General features: G+C 31.1%; 2 protein-coding genes across 3 annotated transcripts in view; one reads left to right on the top strand and one right to left on the bottom strand.

Moving 5' to 3' along the window:
- Positions 1-274: 274 nt before the first annotated feature.
- Positions 275-1,164, bottom strand: thoc7 (THO complex subunit 7). Its single transcript, XM_076404915.1, has 2 exons — positions 1,023-1,164; positions 275-957 (listed from the first exon to the last, which is right to left on the bottom strand). The coding sequence occupies exons 1-2, from the start codon at positions 1,030-1,032 to the stop codon at positions 347-349; spliced, it is 621 nt and encodes a 206-aa protein (XP_076261030.1). The 5' UTR covers positions 1,033-1,164; the 3' UTR covers positions 275-346.
- A 628-nt stretch (positions 1,165-1,792) lies between these two features.
- Positions 1,793-17,738, top strand: part of yki (Transcriptional coactivator yki) — a 61,589-nt gene continuing 45,643 nt past the window's right edge. Inside the window, exon 1 of one of the 2 annotated variants that reach the window (XM_076404912.1) lies at positions 1,793-2,543. In XM_076404912.1, the coding sequence (XP_076261027.1) occupies positions 2,092-2,543 (452 nt within the window). In that variant the 5' untranslated portion in view covers positions 1,793-2,091. The remainder of the gene's footprint in view (positions 2,544-17,738) is intronic. The other variant, XM_076404913.1, reaches the window with a different exon arrangement.

Here is a 17,738-nt window from a genome sequence, read left to right as displayed (position 1 = left end):
ACCATAGAAAAGACAGAACCTGTTTGGATTTTAGGAATACAGGTTCCTACTATAATAAAAAACATAGCAAATAAAAATACTTTGAGCAATGAATTTTAATATGATTTTTACTGCAATTCTACTAATGACCGCCTAAAACGAGATAAAAACTTTATTAAAAACAGTTTCTTTAATTAAAAATACCCAGAAAAATTGTCATAAATATTGACCCCTAAACTATCTGAAGTAGAGTACCACAGTGACAAAAAGAATTTTAAATAAAACAACTTCAAAGTAAAAAATATTCATATATTAATAAAAAGTACCTTTTAAATAACAAAAAAAATCACAATTCTCTATTTAATATCTACTCAGACATTGGCTCAGGCCCTGACAAATTGAGTGTATCAGTAGAAATTTCCATAAGACCATTTAACTTCTCATTTTTTGTAAGTAATGCTGCAAGAGCATTCGCTGATGTAGAGAGAACATTAAACTGGCGCTTTCTAGAATCTAGTTTAGATTCTAAAAGTTTTTTTTCAGTTGCAAGGTCTGCTAATTCTTTTTGTAATACTTTTAGTTTTTTATTCATAATTGTTCTTGGGGGCTCTTTAGCTATGGCTTTAGCTAACAGATCATACTGAATGCGATTATGTTTTATCACTTTTGCTTTCACCAATTCCTTTCTCTGAAGATCAATCTCATTCTTCTTTTTATCAATTTCTTCTTCCATTGTAGAATGCAAAGTTTGATATTTTTCCAATTGGACTGAATTAGATTTACTTACATATTGGTACCTATGTTTTGAATGTTCGACAATACTTAATTGCACTAATATTTTATCAAATTTTGCTTGCATTATTTCATCAGACTCGTCTGTTTTTACCCAATTGGTTATCATTTTAAGTAAAAGATTTAACCTACGGTCCTCTCCAGTGCCATCTCCATCAAAAATTAAGCGTCGCCTGATTACCTCTTCTGAAAATAAGAAACAATCTATTAACATTACCAACTCTCTTCAACTTAGCACCATTAAATATTACCTTCCGACATATTTTCTTTCAGTAACTAACTTTTCAAATTCAAAACGACAGTCTATTTTATAAAGCTTATTTACCAACCAAACATAACCATAAAACACAAAAATGTTTTGTTGTGAAGTTCACTATAAGCAGTAGACATTTCTAATCAGCAGTCGGTAAAACAGAATTAGAAAGAACTTAAACTGAGTATTATTTTAATTAATACATTTTGTAAATACCTAGATTACAGATTAGGTAATTCTATCTACCCCTTATAATGGTGAAATAAAAATTAATATTATGTATAAAAATTATATTAATATTATTTTAGGAGATTATATCGAAAGAAAGTATACTGAACTTTCATTGTGGCGCCATCTAGCGAATTATTGTACTAAATGTTATATGTATTAATGAATATGGTTTTAAACTATATAACTAACACTTTCCCGAAATAATCTAATTAGTAAAATTATTATTATGATTACAATTTTGCATCTAATTTTGTTTCAAGTATTCTCTTGCAAAGAGTTTAAAATTGCTGATATCTGAATTATATAATATGTCATCATTATCTTAAAATTATAAAGAACATTCTAATGGAATATTAATTTATTATAGTGGTATGTAATGCCACATATGTAACAATTAAGTGAATAGTTTTTAGAGAATATAATGTGGCAATGCTGCTACGTCAAGTTTATATATAGTAGATTTCTATTCTAAGGGATGTGGTATTACAGCGATCTGTATGGTGTTACTTGTTGCTGCGGAGCAGGAAGAACGGGTATTGGGTGTAGTGTAGGTTGTGATGAACAAATGAGCCGTCTTCGTGATCTGTCAAATAAGTGACATCAACAGAAAAACTTCAGTGTAACGGGTAGTAAGCGGCTGGTAGCAGGTTCGAAGTGGATTGTTGGTTGACAGATTGAGAATCGGGGGGACGGGGAAGACCTGGCTATTACATCGTCCTTTATACCCCCTAAACGTGGGGCAAAAGCCGAAATCAACACTGATAGCGGTGGCGATCAGTGTTGGTGAGTGATTGTAGTGACGTTTTAGTGAAATTGTGGGACAGTTTTCGGTGAACATGGCAAGAAATCAGGACGAAGCCAAACAAGTCGTACGAGTAGACCAAGACTCAGAAACGGATTTGCAAGCATTATTCGATAGTGTGCTTAAACCAGATTCGAAAAGGCCACTTCAAGTGCCATGGAGCATGAGAAAGTTACCTGATTCATTCTTTACCCCGCCATCAACAGGTTCCAAGTCAATAAATCATTCTCGCGAAAATTCTGTCGATTCGGCGTTCGACGTATCGGGTCCCGTAAATTCGGTACCTCTTCAAACGGCACATCATCGGGCTCATAGTTCGCCAGCTTCTTTACAACAAACTTATGCCGTGGGGCAACAACAGCCTCCAGCTCACCATCACATTAAACAACGATCCTATGATGTTGCCAGCAAATCCGAAGACAATACACCCTTGCCGCCAGGTTGGGAACAAGCAAGAACCCCCGAGGGGCAAGTGTATTATTTAGAGTGAGTACCTGTAGCTCTTAACGACAGGTTTTCCTGGGTCAGATGGTTGTGTTACAGAGTCGGACTGGGTGTATACGCAGTAAGAATGCCACGAGCTATAGATCTACTTTATCTTGTGCCTTTATTTTTACATTTTACGCTGTAAATTGTTACACATTAAGTAAACAATGTAATCAAACAAATATATATAGAAATGTGTTGCTTTTTATTTCTTTTTTATATTTTCTCGTTCACCCAGTAAAACTCTGAAATATTTCCAATGCCCACTGCACAACTAATTTTTAAACTATTTATTCGACTTAAATTAGATTAAAACCAAAAATTCATTCTGATAAAAACAATTTAGCCTTTTAAAATTATTCATATTTAATGATATTTATTTAAATGCAAAGATTTAAACTGTTCAAATCAAGATTTGCTGTATGGAAATCTCAAGGAACAAACGGATAAATAAATAAACATGCGTTAAAATTGTAATCTTGCAGTATAGGTATGCATGCAGTGCTCAAGTTTTTTGATATACAGGTAACATTAACCTTTATAAGTACCAGCAGGTATGTTTATTAATATTTACAGCATATTTTAAATTTATTTTTAAGTTTAACATTTTCATTTTTAAATTAGAGGGAACACTAAATTCTACTGTTTCTATATATTGCTCTAGAAAGTGTCAAAAATTTAAAACTATTGAAATTTATTTTGTTTTGTGTGCTAATTATGTTTTAATCACCTTTTCATTAATGATGAAAATTTAAACTTTGTGGAACTTTCATTAACTATTAAGTTTGTAGATTTCCAAAATTTGTAAACTTTTTAAAAATAGATTCAAAATTGTGCCATTGATTTAATTTTTAATATATTTATAAAATTAGTAAAAACTAACTGCTTTTGTGTTAATGTTGAATAAATCATATTTGCAACTAATATAGAAATTAGTTTGTAATACGAATCTATTATAGTTAAGAATTAAAGTGTTCTATGTCACTTAGCATGTATAAAGTTATCCCGAAACTTTTGAATGTAGTGTACATGTGGCAATAATGAGAGTTTGAAAAAAAAAATAAACGGTGTATTTTTAATACTAACCGAAATGAAACTAGTTTAAGGTTTTTACCTAGATAAAAATAGCAATTGTTTGGATAAATTCAATGTGGAAAACCTTGTATTGAAAACATTTTGTTTAGAAAATTTAAACAATCTTTTAAAAAATGTGTAATGCAACGGGCAATAATATTTAAAGCAATGAACTTATTTCAATAAATTATTTGACGATATCGATATCAATGTTTGCACTTACGTTTGTTTTGATTTAATTTGGAAGTTTTTCTTGATAATGTGTGTAAACTAATGGCCAATATGTTAGTTATTTTTTATTATTGATATTGTGGGAATTCTTTAAATAAATAGGTTTAGTCATTTCTTGGTATCAGTTGTGATTTTATTTTACGGAATATCAATGGTGATTATATTTTATTGGATTTGGCAGCAGTCAAAATTTTATTTTTATTATTTGGTAAAATCTTTAAAAAATGACTATAAAATATTTTCTGTTTTTTTCAGTATCAGTAAAAAGTGTCAATAAGAAAGTATTTAACTATTTATCAATTTACTTAGTGTTTATTACACGGGAATAAATATCTCTTGAAATTTTTAAATTTTACTTCTTAGTTTAAAACATTTTTGAATTGTGAATCTTAATCACTCTAAACAATATTTTTTCAAATTAATAATATATTTTTCTCAATAATGATAATCAGTTCTTTTAACAAACTATTTTTATCGTGTTATTTTTCCACGTACTGTATATAAAACACACCAATCCTTTGTGTTTAATTATATAAAAAATGTTGCAATACAGTATAACGTGCACATTATAAACTAGTTTCGTTGTGATTGAACAAATATGTAGAAAGTGGTTGATGTATATATGACCAACCAACGTGTGGTAGAATAAAAATATTTTATGTTAATTACATAAAAGTTGTAAACTGCCCACTTCGTAATTGGCATTTGCTACGATATAGAATTACATGTTTTATTTCAGCTCTTATGTTTGTAGATCTAGATACACGTTAATTAAATTGATTTATTGTGATTGTATTGTTTTCCAATATGTCGCTGATAAGACTATTAAGAACAAAACGATTTTTGTTTTACGTAACATTCTCTAAATTGTTTAAATTAAAATGATTTAAAAATACCCCTTCATGTCACTAAATGCAAATGACGTTAACAAATTATTGATGCACTCCATACTAATGAAAAAGATTTTTTTTAATTGAGTTACACCAAAATTATTTTTCAATTGATTATTGTTATTATATTTGGTGAAATTCAGACTTTGAACTTTAATTGTTTTGATAGAAGTGTAGTAACTGCATTCATTAAGTTATTTAAACAACTATTTTTTTGTGTAGTGGTTATATCACAGTGTTCACATACGGTTGATGATTTGTTACTCTAGTAATTAGGTTTTAATAATAAAATATAATTTAGGTAAGCATCAAGTGTATTCAAAAAGTTTTTGAGTCAAGGACAAAATACAGTTCTATAATTTCTAACTATGTTTTAAAAAGGCCGAAATTATGTGACCTAGAGTTCTAATTGAATGTATGTCAAATTTTCATGAAACGTTTAAAACGTTTAACGTACTATACACGTTTTATGTTCTTCCATCCCTGTATACGTATACAGTAATTACGACTGCGGTTGTACATACCAAGAATAAACAAAACGATTGAAAGGAAAACATGGAAAGTTTTAGGTTGTTTTAAATAAATGTACGGAACGGGCATATTTACATTAGATCCAAACAAAAAGTTGGGCCGTACTTAAAAGAAATATCGGCTGGACAAGTGAAGAATACGCATCTGCAAGAAAATTGAAAAGATTTAAATAAGGCCACATTATTTTGAGCATTTAAAAGGTTCGATGTCCGAGACATAGGCGCCTAGAATTTTAAAATCTAAAAATACTCAAGCGCGTCGTTTAATTACCGAGTGTACAAAATAGAAAGACCCAACTGCCAAAAATCAAATTATATTCACGCCAAGGTAACTCATTCTAGCAATTAATTGTTATTGGAATTTTAGTTCTTTAACAAATCTATCTCAACAAAAATCTTTCTACATAAAAATCTACTTAATCAATATGGAGTGGTAAAAACATGCAGATGTCGGTTTGTCACTTGTCAAACAGCCCAAAATATATACGCAAATTAATATACAGAGTGAGCCGTTAAAAATGTACTTACTTTTATTTCATTATTTGTGTTCATATATTAATCCTTGCTTATTTTGCGTGGGGTCAATGTTAAGGTAACCACCCTGAACTATATATATTTGATCCATTTGTATATATATATATATATATATATATATATATATATATATATATATATATATATATATATATATATATATATATATATATATATATATATATATATATATATATATATATATATATATATATATATATATATATATATATATAATTTTTTTATTGTCATGTGAATTAGTCCTTGGCTGTTGAGTTTTTGAGTGTTTGAATTGAGGAATGATCAGAGAACAGACTGATTGAGTTCATGGAGATTAAGTATGAATGTTGATATTAATGTACTGATGATTTTTTTGTTTAAAATGAACTGTGGTCATTAAATTCACGATCTCCTTTATCAGGAGCCCGAAATATGACAATTTCATAATATCTATGTACCTTTTTGATGGCATTACAGATCATTTCTTCAGAAAATTAGTTTGAAACGAAATAGTCTCTTAATAAATTCAGGTCTTGAGAATCTAAGTTTTCTGATAATATTTTTCTGGACTACACCTTATTTTTCTTTAATTCTAAGTGGTGGTGATGACCGCATTTCCGATAGATTGAATTAGTGCGCGCACATAAAAACTTTACAACAACACTGGAAGCTAAGTTTAGTCAGCTGTTTCAGCGAGAATGTGTGGTAAGGCATATAATTGTACAGTGTACTATTTAGGAGACTGTTTATGTATGAGAATGTATTTTATAAACCGCCAATAAAATGGAAACATATAATAAAATATACAGAGTGAGTCTTAAGCATCTGGATGTTGTCTTTGAAAACATTTTAGTATTAATTATTATTAATATTTCTACTAGTCTTTATTTCATATTATATTGACTAAGAATTGTTATAAGAATAAGAATTGTGGATTTGTTTTATAAACCGCCTGTAAGAAATATTATTTACGAGCCATTCGTCTACAGAGTGCCCTACAATACTAGTTTGAATGTACTTAATTATATGATATATATATGAAGCGTGTATCCATACAGTGTACTAAATATTTGACAGACTATCTGTCATTAAAAACAAGTATTATATTTATAGGGTGGGCGAACTGCAGCGAAGACATGTTTTAAAATTTATACTTTAGTTTGTATTAACGATTAAATAATTTGTCAGATCAGTTAATAAATATACAAAGTCCGTTTTAGCAAGTTAATTTTATTTTAATTCATTATAATATGATATATAATTATGATATATTTATAAGTATTAACATAAATAAAACGATAAATTAAGTATAACATATATAACTATATATATATATATATATATATATATATATATATATATATATTTATATATATATATATATATATATATATATATATATATATATATATATATATATATATTTATATATATATATATATATATATATATATATATATATATATATATATATATATATATATTATATATATATATATATATATATATATATATATATATATATATATATATATATACTATGGGGAGTTATATTGATATATAACTGCTTATAAGAATATATAAAAGATAGGTCAGACATCATGTTACATATTATTTCATTGAAAATGATTTTTCATAAAAGTATCAAAAGTAATATTTTGTTGCCAATAGCTATGATATTTTAATAATAACTCAATATTTTAATTGTTAGCGCCATATATATTTTTTAATAATAGACATTTTAAATTTTTTGTTCAAATATAATTTTAAAGTAACCATTTGAATGTATTATTTCTCCATATCCAATAATGCATTTTCTTATCATATCAAGGAAGTCCTTTCTAATTAATTCAGCGACATTACACTTTGCATATCAATTAAATTATATAATATTGTAAAAATAATTGTGTAAAATTAAATTAAATAAATATGATGTAAATGTAAAATTAAATAGTTAAAATAATAGTGTAATTTGTAAGTTTATTTTATTTTAAATGGTTTTAATAAAATTTATAGAAATGAAAGTTTAGGTTAAACATAGCGAAAAAGTTTCTTTTTACGGTGATTGTCGGGAAAAAGGTATTTTTTATTAATTTTTAATTTAGTACAAAAATTTAATTAAAACAAAATTTACCTATAGAAAGCATGACTTGCGTGAGGATCACACCTTAGTTGCATTATCACTAAAATTGCTCTTATAACTCCCTAAATTATTGGATTTGTAAATTTGTCACCCAAAGATATATTCTTAAAGGTCTAAACTTAGGGAGTTTTTTTTCCCAAATCGAAAGTCAGAATACTCCATTAATAGGCATTTCAATTATATTTTATAGAACTGGTTTTAAAAATAATAATATTGAAAATATACAGAAAATTCTATTTTGTATAGACATTTTCCCTTTTTTCTGTTTGGTTATGTTTTAAAAATTTAATTATATTGTATATCGAACTATACATTTATCGAACCCGTGACTATCGCACGGTAGGAGGACCGACCTATCGCCTTTACCACTGCGCCAACCAAGCCGCCTATAATTTGTAATTATAAAGTATGAACAAAATGTTATTATGGGATTGCATGTATTTTGATCAGAGATATATATTGGTGACATCTAAATGCTACTTATCAATGTAAACGACTGTTAAACAACCTAACCTAACTGTTAAATTTCATGATTCGGACATTCCATTCCAATTATACAAACTGTATACAGACGCTAATCATGGAACGCCCAAAATTGCACTTTTTTGATATTCATTACATTTGTTGTTTGATGTGGTTTCGGCGATTTAAAACTGGTTATTTTAATGTCAATGACAAAGTACGACCTGTAGAGTCTAAGAAGCTCGCAGATAATGAATCCGAAGACTTAAAACCAAAACCCAGTTTAAATTATCTGAAAGAAATGTAAATACTGGTGACTACAGATTAACCCGAGCAAAACTCCCAAACTGTTCTGTTCCATCGTCGGAAGGAGTTCCGTGGATACCGCGTCCAAATTGAAAAAGTCCCTATCCCCTGGCTCCAGAAGGTATCATACCTTGGTCTCCAATTCGACCGCAGGTTACAAAGGCCAGTCCCAATTCAGCACTCCTATTCCTACTCCTCTGCAGAAAAAGTAAACTCCCAAACCCCCAGAAAGCGACTCTATATAAAATGCTGGTCCGGCCAATCTGCCTTTACGGAGCACACAGACAGCTTGTGCTACTCCAAAAGTGTTCCATTCCAAAAATATGCGCTCGTTACTCAATGCACCATGGTTTATGAGGAACGCGAACACCCATCTAGAATCAGGCATCCTATTCGTGAAAAGCTTCACGAACATGCTTAGTTCTCGCTTGGTATCTTACGCCGCTAGTCGTATCCTAGGGTTTCTATCGCCCGCAAATCCCAATTTACCTGAACCTGAAGCGACATCAGAAAAAGACCATTTGGTTCTAGCTGGTCATATTGGATCTATAAAATTGAATGAGCTTTTGATGAAACAACTGTTTTTAAGCGTTTACACGTGATGGGAAATATCCAAAAGGACTGCATAAATACCATATGAATTGGCTGAAAGTGTTACTTTTGATATTGCGGTTTCATTGTTTGCTAGGCAAAAAAAAGAATATTTTTCTGTAGCGTGTAGTGTACTGCTTTCTACACGGTATCGCCATGTTGCTAGAAAGGTAGGAAAAAGTTGTGGAAAATGTTTTTTAATTAATATATATTGTACCAATTTTTCTTATTAAGACCTTTTTTTGAATGAAGAAATAGTCAGAATACATGCGTTCGCCTAATTCACATTCAAATGATTGTATGTATCATTTTTAATGTTTTTTGTCTTCACTATATTTTGACATTCAACATTAGGAGCGTATTCTAGTTTAACGGCATTTCAATCATTTCAACTAACTTTCTGTTAAATCAAAAAAAAACTATTTCTTATATATTATTATTTTTCTGTTGATTTTGTACGACATAATTATTGATACTTTTATATACAATTCTTAACAAAACCAAAATAAACGTTAAAAAATATATGCTAATATAATTTTTAAAAAATAAGAACCAACTCATTTTTTTAATTAATTTTTACTTCCCACTATATTAAGAAACAAATAAATTCAAATATGGTCTATAGAAAATTATATATTTAGATTTTAATGCAAATGGTAAATTGGCAGTCGATGTACTCTTAAAAGTTTTAATTTTTAATTCTAAGCCAAAACATCTTATTAATCAATTTTACATATTTTTAATAGACCTGAATTGAATATTTAATGATATAGCTGATAATATTTAAGATATAGATTTTTTACGAATTTGAAACTATTAGATATAAACTAAAACGAACTCGTAATTTTATTTCCTTTAAGATCGGAAGGAATTCGAACACAATCTATATTTAGTCAAGAATAATGTCGTAAAAATGTGACATAATCGATAAAGAGTTAATTTGATTTAATGGCTGCTGTTTAGAAATGTATGACATTTTGGTTTTGCCGCTATAAGTGCGTTGTCGTTTTCTAGACCAAACACAATACCAATTAACGAGAAATTGGCCATTTGTTCATAAATCGAATTCCTTTGGTTCGGTTTAACATTATATTTCACGCGTTCATAAATCAAATTTACATTTTAGTTCAGTTCCAACCTTCGTAGGGTGAAGACGTATTTTCAATACGGTCCAAGCTATAAAAAGATACCTTTCTTTAAAAAAACCCAGTATTTTATTAGGGTTATTTAATTGAGTGTTAAAAACGCATAACAGATGCGGCTATCCGTCTCTCAGTGGACCTAAAGTGTAGTGAATACGTGTTTACGTGACCAGACAAAAGGACTGCATCTCATTTTTATTAGTGTTTAAAATAATTTCATCTTATTTTACAACAGTCCTTTTGAAATTCATTTATAGTATTTATAGTAAAAAACTAGTGCTAAAATAACGTAAGTGAAAAATGAAGTGCGTGAAATAAACAATGTATTTATTTTATTTTTTTTATCCTCTGGAAGTAAATTAAATAAAATATTAAAAATTAAAAAATGGCAAACAATAGCGATTCAACCAAATCACCTGCACACTTTGATATAAGATTAGAACAAACAGCAATAACGCAAACTCCACCATCAGAATGGACTACAGTCGTTAACAAAAAACGATTGAGAAGTCCAGAAGAAGAAATCGCGAGGAAACAAACAAGAATCAGTGACTATTGGTTGCAGAAACCGATAGAGACAAAAAACAGTTTTAGCAACCTGTCGGAAGAAATTGAAGAGAACATACAACCAAGCCCTGAAAAAGTTGTTCCCAAACCACCACCAATAACAGTCTATAAGGTAGGAATAATAAAAAACATCCATGATTTATTAAAAACCATTACTACGAACTACACAATTAAAACAGTGAGCTATGAAACAATTAAAATCCAATTGTTCGAAGCGGATCACTTTAAAGTTCTTATAAAAGAATTAGATGAAAGAAACACCCAATACCATACATTCAGGCCAAAATCCGAGAGAACATTTAAATTCGTATTAAAAGGATTACATCACGGGACGGACTTTAACACCATCAAGGTAGCACTAGCTGAAAAAGGCCACGAGGTCGTAAATATTCACAATATACGACATCACACGACAAAAAAACCTCTGCCTATGTTTTATATAGACATAAAACCTAATGGAAACAATAAGGCGGTGTATGAAATCACCAAATTGGAAAATAATATTATTAAATGCGAACCACCACATATAAAAAGAATTATACCACAATGCACAAGGTGTCAAGCGCACGGGCACACAAAGACTTACTGTCGCAAATCATATAGATGCGTAAAATGTGCAGGAGAACATAAGACAGGAGATTGTACTCGTAAAGTTCGCGATGAAAAAGTGAAATGTGTCAACTGTAACGGAAATCATCCAGCGAACTACAAGGGTTGCGCAGTTCACAAGCAACTACAGCAGAAACTCTATCCTGCCTTAAGGGAAAAAAGGCATCAACAAAAACAATCCACTACTACCAATCTACCACTACCCACCAGAACAAGTCAACCAGACATAACTTATGCCCAAATAGTTGAAAATGGTTCAGCACAAAAACGAGAGACAATATCTCAACCTACTGAAACTAGCAACATCTCAAGATTAGAAAATATGATGGCCAAACTAATGGATCAAATGAGTACGATGCTTGGTCTACTCACAACCGTCGTAAGCAAACTTGCCTAATGCCTGAAACCAATAGCTACAAAATCGCCGTCTGGAATGCCAATGGGCTCCAACAACATGCCAGGGAACTAAAAATGTTCGTAATTGAACAAAATATTGACGTTATGATGGTTTCCGAAACACACTTTACGGACAAAAATTATTTGAAAGTTCCTAAATATAAGCTTTATCATACAAATCACCCTGATGATAAAGCACATGGAGGTACAGCCATAATAATTCGAGATGATATAAAGCATTTCGAAAAAGAAAAATTCCGCAAAGACTACCTGCAAGCCACCAGTATAACCATAGAGGAAGCCCATGGACCATTAACAATTTCTGCGATTTATTGCCCACCCAAACATAACAACAAGGCAGAACAATTTCAAGAATTCTTCCGTACGCTAGGTAATAGATTTATAGCAGGAGGAGATTATAATGCAAAACATTTAATGTGGGGTTCAAGAATAATAACCTCAAAAGGTAGAGAACTGCTCAAAGCCATAAGGATAGATAACTTACAACATATCTCTACTGGTGAACCAACATATTGGCCTTCAGACAGAAATAAAAAACCAGATACAATAGATTTCTGTATTACAAAAAATATTGATCCAAAAAAGTGTCAGGCAGAATCATGTTTCGACCTGTCTTCTGATCATTCACCAATAATAGTAACAATTTCTTCAAAAATTACCATCAAAGATAAACCCCCTTCTCTGTGCAATAATAGAACTAACTGGCCCTCATTTAGAGAAAACTTAGACCAAAATATCTCTCTAAACTTACCGTTACAAACTGAAATGGATATAGAAATAGCAGCAATAAATCTTACAAAAAATATACAGGAGGCAGCATATTCCGCGACTCCCAACATTGAAACATTTCCAAGAAAAAATACACATATATCATGTACAATACAGAAAAAGATAGCAGAAAAAAGAAAGTTACGACGAAATTGGCAACAGCAAAGGACTGAAGAGAATAAAAGAAAATTTAATAGGGCCATAAAAGAGCTGAGAGATCTAATCCAAATCGAACAGAACCAAGGCATTCAAGAATACCTAGAAAACTTGACATCAACTGAGGCTACAGACTATTCGTTGTGGAAAGCAACAAAAAAGCTTAGGAGATCCCAGCAGCATAACCCACCTATTAAAACAAGCGAAAATAATTGGGCGAGAAGCAATAAAGAGAAGGCCGACATTTTCTCAAAACACTTAAAAAATGTTTTTAAACCTTTCCAGTCTCAGCTACATAAAGATGACGAAAATAAAATTACTAGCTTTCTAGATTCGCCATTTCAAATGGATTTACCGCACGAGAAATTAACGGTCAAAAAAGTTAAACATACAATAATGAGAGAGATTAATATTAAAAAAGCTCCTGGTTATGACTTAATTACTGGCAAAATTTTAAAAGAACTATCAGAAAAGGCTATAAAACTATTAACATATATATTTAATGCTATGCTACGAATTAATTACTTCCCTAGTATCTGGAAAGTAGCTAAAATATTAATGATACTTAAACCAGGAAAAATACCAGAAGATGTGACCTCCTACCGACCTATAAGTTTATTACCAATAATCTCGAAAGTTTTCGAGAAGTTATACATAAAAAAACTAAACTATATAATAGAAAAAAGAAAAATTATTCCAGAACATCAGTTTGGCTTTCGCAATAAGCATGGGACTATAGAACAAGTGCATAGACTTGTAAACCAAATAAACGCTGACCTAAATGCCAAAAGATATTGTTCGGCTGCTTTCCTAGACATATCTCAGGCTTTTGACAAAGTATGGCATACGGGCTTGCAGGTTAAACTAAAGAAACTTCTCCCTCATCCGGACTATCAGCTACTAAAATCGTATCTCACTGACAGACATTTTATTGTAAATCAAGGCGATGAACATACCGAATTAAATCCCATATATTCAGGAGTTCCGCAAGGTAGTGTACTGGGTCCAGTACTGTATCTTCTGTATACGGCTGATCTGCCCACCACAAAAATAACTACTGTGGCAACATATGCAGACGATACAGCAATCTTAGCATCCCATGAAGATCCAGTCACAGCATCAATAAACCTACAAACCCACCTGGAGCAAATACAGTTATGGTTGAAGACATGGCGCATTAAAGCCAATGAATCAAAATCCACGCATATAACGTTTACCCTGCGTAGAAGAACATGTCCACCAGTAAATATCAATCATCGCCAACTCCCCCAAGCAGACCATGTTAAATATCTTGGTATGCATTTAGATCGACGCCTAACCTGGAAGAAGCACATACTCTCTAAACGGAAACAACTAGGACTAAAATTATATCAAATGTATTGGCTCATTGGGCGCAAATCCAAGTTATCATTAGATAACAAGGTATTGCTGTATGAGTCTATACTCAAGCCCATTTGGACATATGGAATTCAACTATGGGGTACCGCTAGCAAATCCAATATATCCATCATTCAACGGTTCCAAAATAAGGTGTTGCGTGCCATTGTTGATGCTCCGTACTATATTTCAAATAAAGTGATACAACGCGATATTCCTCTAGAACCTATAACGAGTGTAATCCAACGTGTTTGTGTGAAGTACTTCGAAAGAGTGTCAGTGCATCCCAATGTACTCGCTAATCAGCTAAATATGCGACGTGATAGTGAAGTGCGTAGACTAAAACGTTTAACACCATCTGATCTGATTACTGGACATATGTAGAGTTTAGAATAAGCATTAGAATAAGACTAATTAATTAAGATAATATTTTATACAGAAGATTGCTTAATGAAGTGATTTTCTACATGCCATGTATATATAATATAAACAGAAGAAATACTTATTGCCAATAGGGCAGATTGTGGACTCACGAAGAGTAATAATAAAAAAAAAAAAAAAAAAAAAAATTTACATTTTGATTTTTATCAAGGAATCCATACAAATAATTTTTTGAAATATCTATATATGACATGTTTCTATCTATTATGACATATTTATGTTAATATATCTTATCTAAAACTCTTTAATTAATTTCTATTAATCTGATTGGTGATGATTTACTAGTACTACACCAGTAGAGTTTAACAAACTAAACAAAAACTTTTATATTCCTACTCGAAATACTTTGGAGTAAAAACTTGCCTTTCGAGTTACATCCAGTTATGAGGTAACCCCTCAATTCTTTAACAATATCTTCCAATTGTTTTTCATGCAACTACATTTTCCAGTATTATACCTTATTATCTTCTTTATTGATTTTCCCTCTCAAAACTTTTTAAAATTCTATCCCACGTGTATTAAAAGATAATAAATTTATATAAAGATATTGTCCAAAAGCTTTATGGGGTCTTATACATTTGTGCAATCGTGGATTTCAATAAGTGAATTAATTTTTCCAGTTTCCCGCGTCATCCGTTTTCCTTAGACTTGCCTATGCCAAGGGAGAAATCTACACAGTCTCCCAACATATATATTACTATCTTTAGGGTAAAGGGTATATGGCTCAGTGAATGGAGGTAAAAACGAATTGAAACAGTGGTGTTTACATTGTGTGACCGTTATTTATTGACGATATAAAATATTAAGGAAATACAAATAAATGAAAGGTATCGGCGCTGGGTTTATAGCGCTGGGAGCTATCGACTGAAAATAATCGAAACAGTCGATAGTAAAAGAACTAGCGACTGAAAATGGTAAGTACTAATTTCAGTGAAATGCACGTTTCTTCTTTTTATATTCGTGATAACAGGGGAGGATGTACGAATTCCTTTCCATATTAATTTTGAGAGATGAAAGGACGGAGATATTTTGATTACCTGTACTGTAAAGACCAGTTCGTTTCAAATTGGCAAGTGACAGTGTGAAAAAAGGAATGGAATAATGATCCCAAATATCAAATATGACATAATATAATAAAAGTAAATGGTTTATTTTTATTTCATTCCAACGTATGTACGAATATATTTTTTTTAACCGTACTATAAGTGAGACAGATGTGCATATTCCTTCTCAAACTTCAAAAAAACTTCAAATTATAATTCCTGGATTCTATTATATTCGACTTCGTCTATTATATGTCATATATATTATACGTTCAAAGGGTTAGTTTCATTTGAGTAATGTAAAATTATTTTTAAATTTTATATATTCATAAAATACGGAACTCTACTTATTATGTGTGTATATTTGACTTGATTGTAAAGAAGAATGGAATAAGTAGTCAATCATAAAACTAGTTTGGACCTGTGCAAATATGGGGATGCACTAAACACTTCAAACCTTGTAATCCAATGCAGCCCAAACAAAGTTCTGTTAATAATAAAGATTAATTGCCAATGCTTATCACTATGTAATCAGTAAAGTAATACAGTGAAGAGTTGCACGATGACTTCGAAATCAAACGTGGAAGCAATATAGCTATTGGACAACGCGTAGGAAATCAGAAGACTAACTTAAGGGAACCAAATCACAAGAACTTGTATAGTATATAAGTGGTATTCTTAACTTTCAACGTCCTTGCTTTGCATCTGTGCATTACTGCAACTACAACCGAACAGTAGTAAAACATTAATTTATAAATTAAGATTGTACTAGGCATATCTAATGTAATGTGTAGATGTAAGTAATTTAAAAAAAAATCGTGAAGTCCGAAAAGTTGTTGGTTAATCCAAAAAAATTCTCAGGAATATTCAGGGCCATAAAATCCTGCTGTGCATATGGCAGGATCAGAAAATCTAGTGTATTATGAGCTGCTTAAACTCAATGACACTATTGGTGCAGGTCGACGTCAGGTGAACAAACTGAACGACGTATTGTTGCAAAACAGACGAGCACTAACAAGTAACGAACTCAAAGTAATCCACAAAGCCATATTATACTGTTGCAGTTGGAATGGAATGAGAAGTACTGCCACACTTATCAGACATAGTTCTTTTTTCTTTCTGGTTACCACTTGTTAAGATGCATCGATCATGGTCATCATCAACATGGCTTGTTTTTTAGTTAGCCCTAACCCTCAAAATATGCGTGTATAAATTTGACAGCTGTCGGATGAATAGTTTATGAATTATAACATTTTGAGTGAAACAACTTTTGTTACTGTGAAAAAAATGGATAAAAAGGAATTTCGCGTGTTGATAAAATATTGCTTTTTGAAGGGAAAAAGTACAGTTGAAGCAAAAACTTGGCTTGATGCCGAATTTCCGGTCACTGCCCCAGGAAAATCAACCTTCAAAGGATTGGTATTTTTTTAGTTTAGACGTGATGAAATGAGCACCGAAGACGGTAAACGCAATGGACGCCCAAAAGAGGTTGTTACCGACGAAAACATTTAAAAAATCCACAAAATGATTTTGAATGACCGTAACTTGAAATTGAATGAAATAGGCGAATATTTGGCTATGAGAAAGCTCTGTGCAAAGTGGGTGCCGCGAAACAACACAACGAATTGATGATTCGGAGCAGTGTTTGAAGATGATGAAGCATAATAAACCCAAGTTTTTGCATCGATGTGACAATGGATGAAACATGGCTCCATCATTTCACTCCGAAGTCCAATCGACAGTCATCCGAGTAGATTGCACACGATGAATCCTTGGGGCGTGGGAAAACGCAACAGTCGACTGGCAAGGTTATGGCGTCTGTATTTTAGGATGCGCATGGAATAATTTTCATTGATTACCTTGAAAAAGGAAGGACTAAAAGGAATAGCGTTATTGGACCGTTTGAAGGACGAA

This window comes from Rhynchophorus ferrugineus, unplaced genomic scaffold (genome assembly GCF_030347505.1).
Source record: "Rhynchophorus ferrugineus isolate W39M unplaced genomic scaffold, kcgeb_rfMv2 rfM5, whole genome shotgun sequence".
Lineage (NCBI taxonomy): Eukaryota > Metazoa > Arthropoda > Insecta > Coleoptera > Curculionidae > Rhynchophorus > Rhynchophorus ferrugineus.
This window is presented reverse-complemented; position numbering and strand designations above follow the sequence as displayed.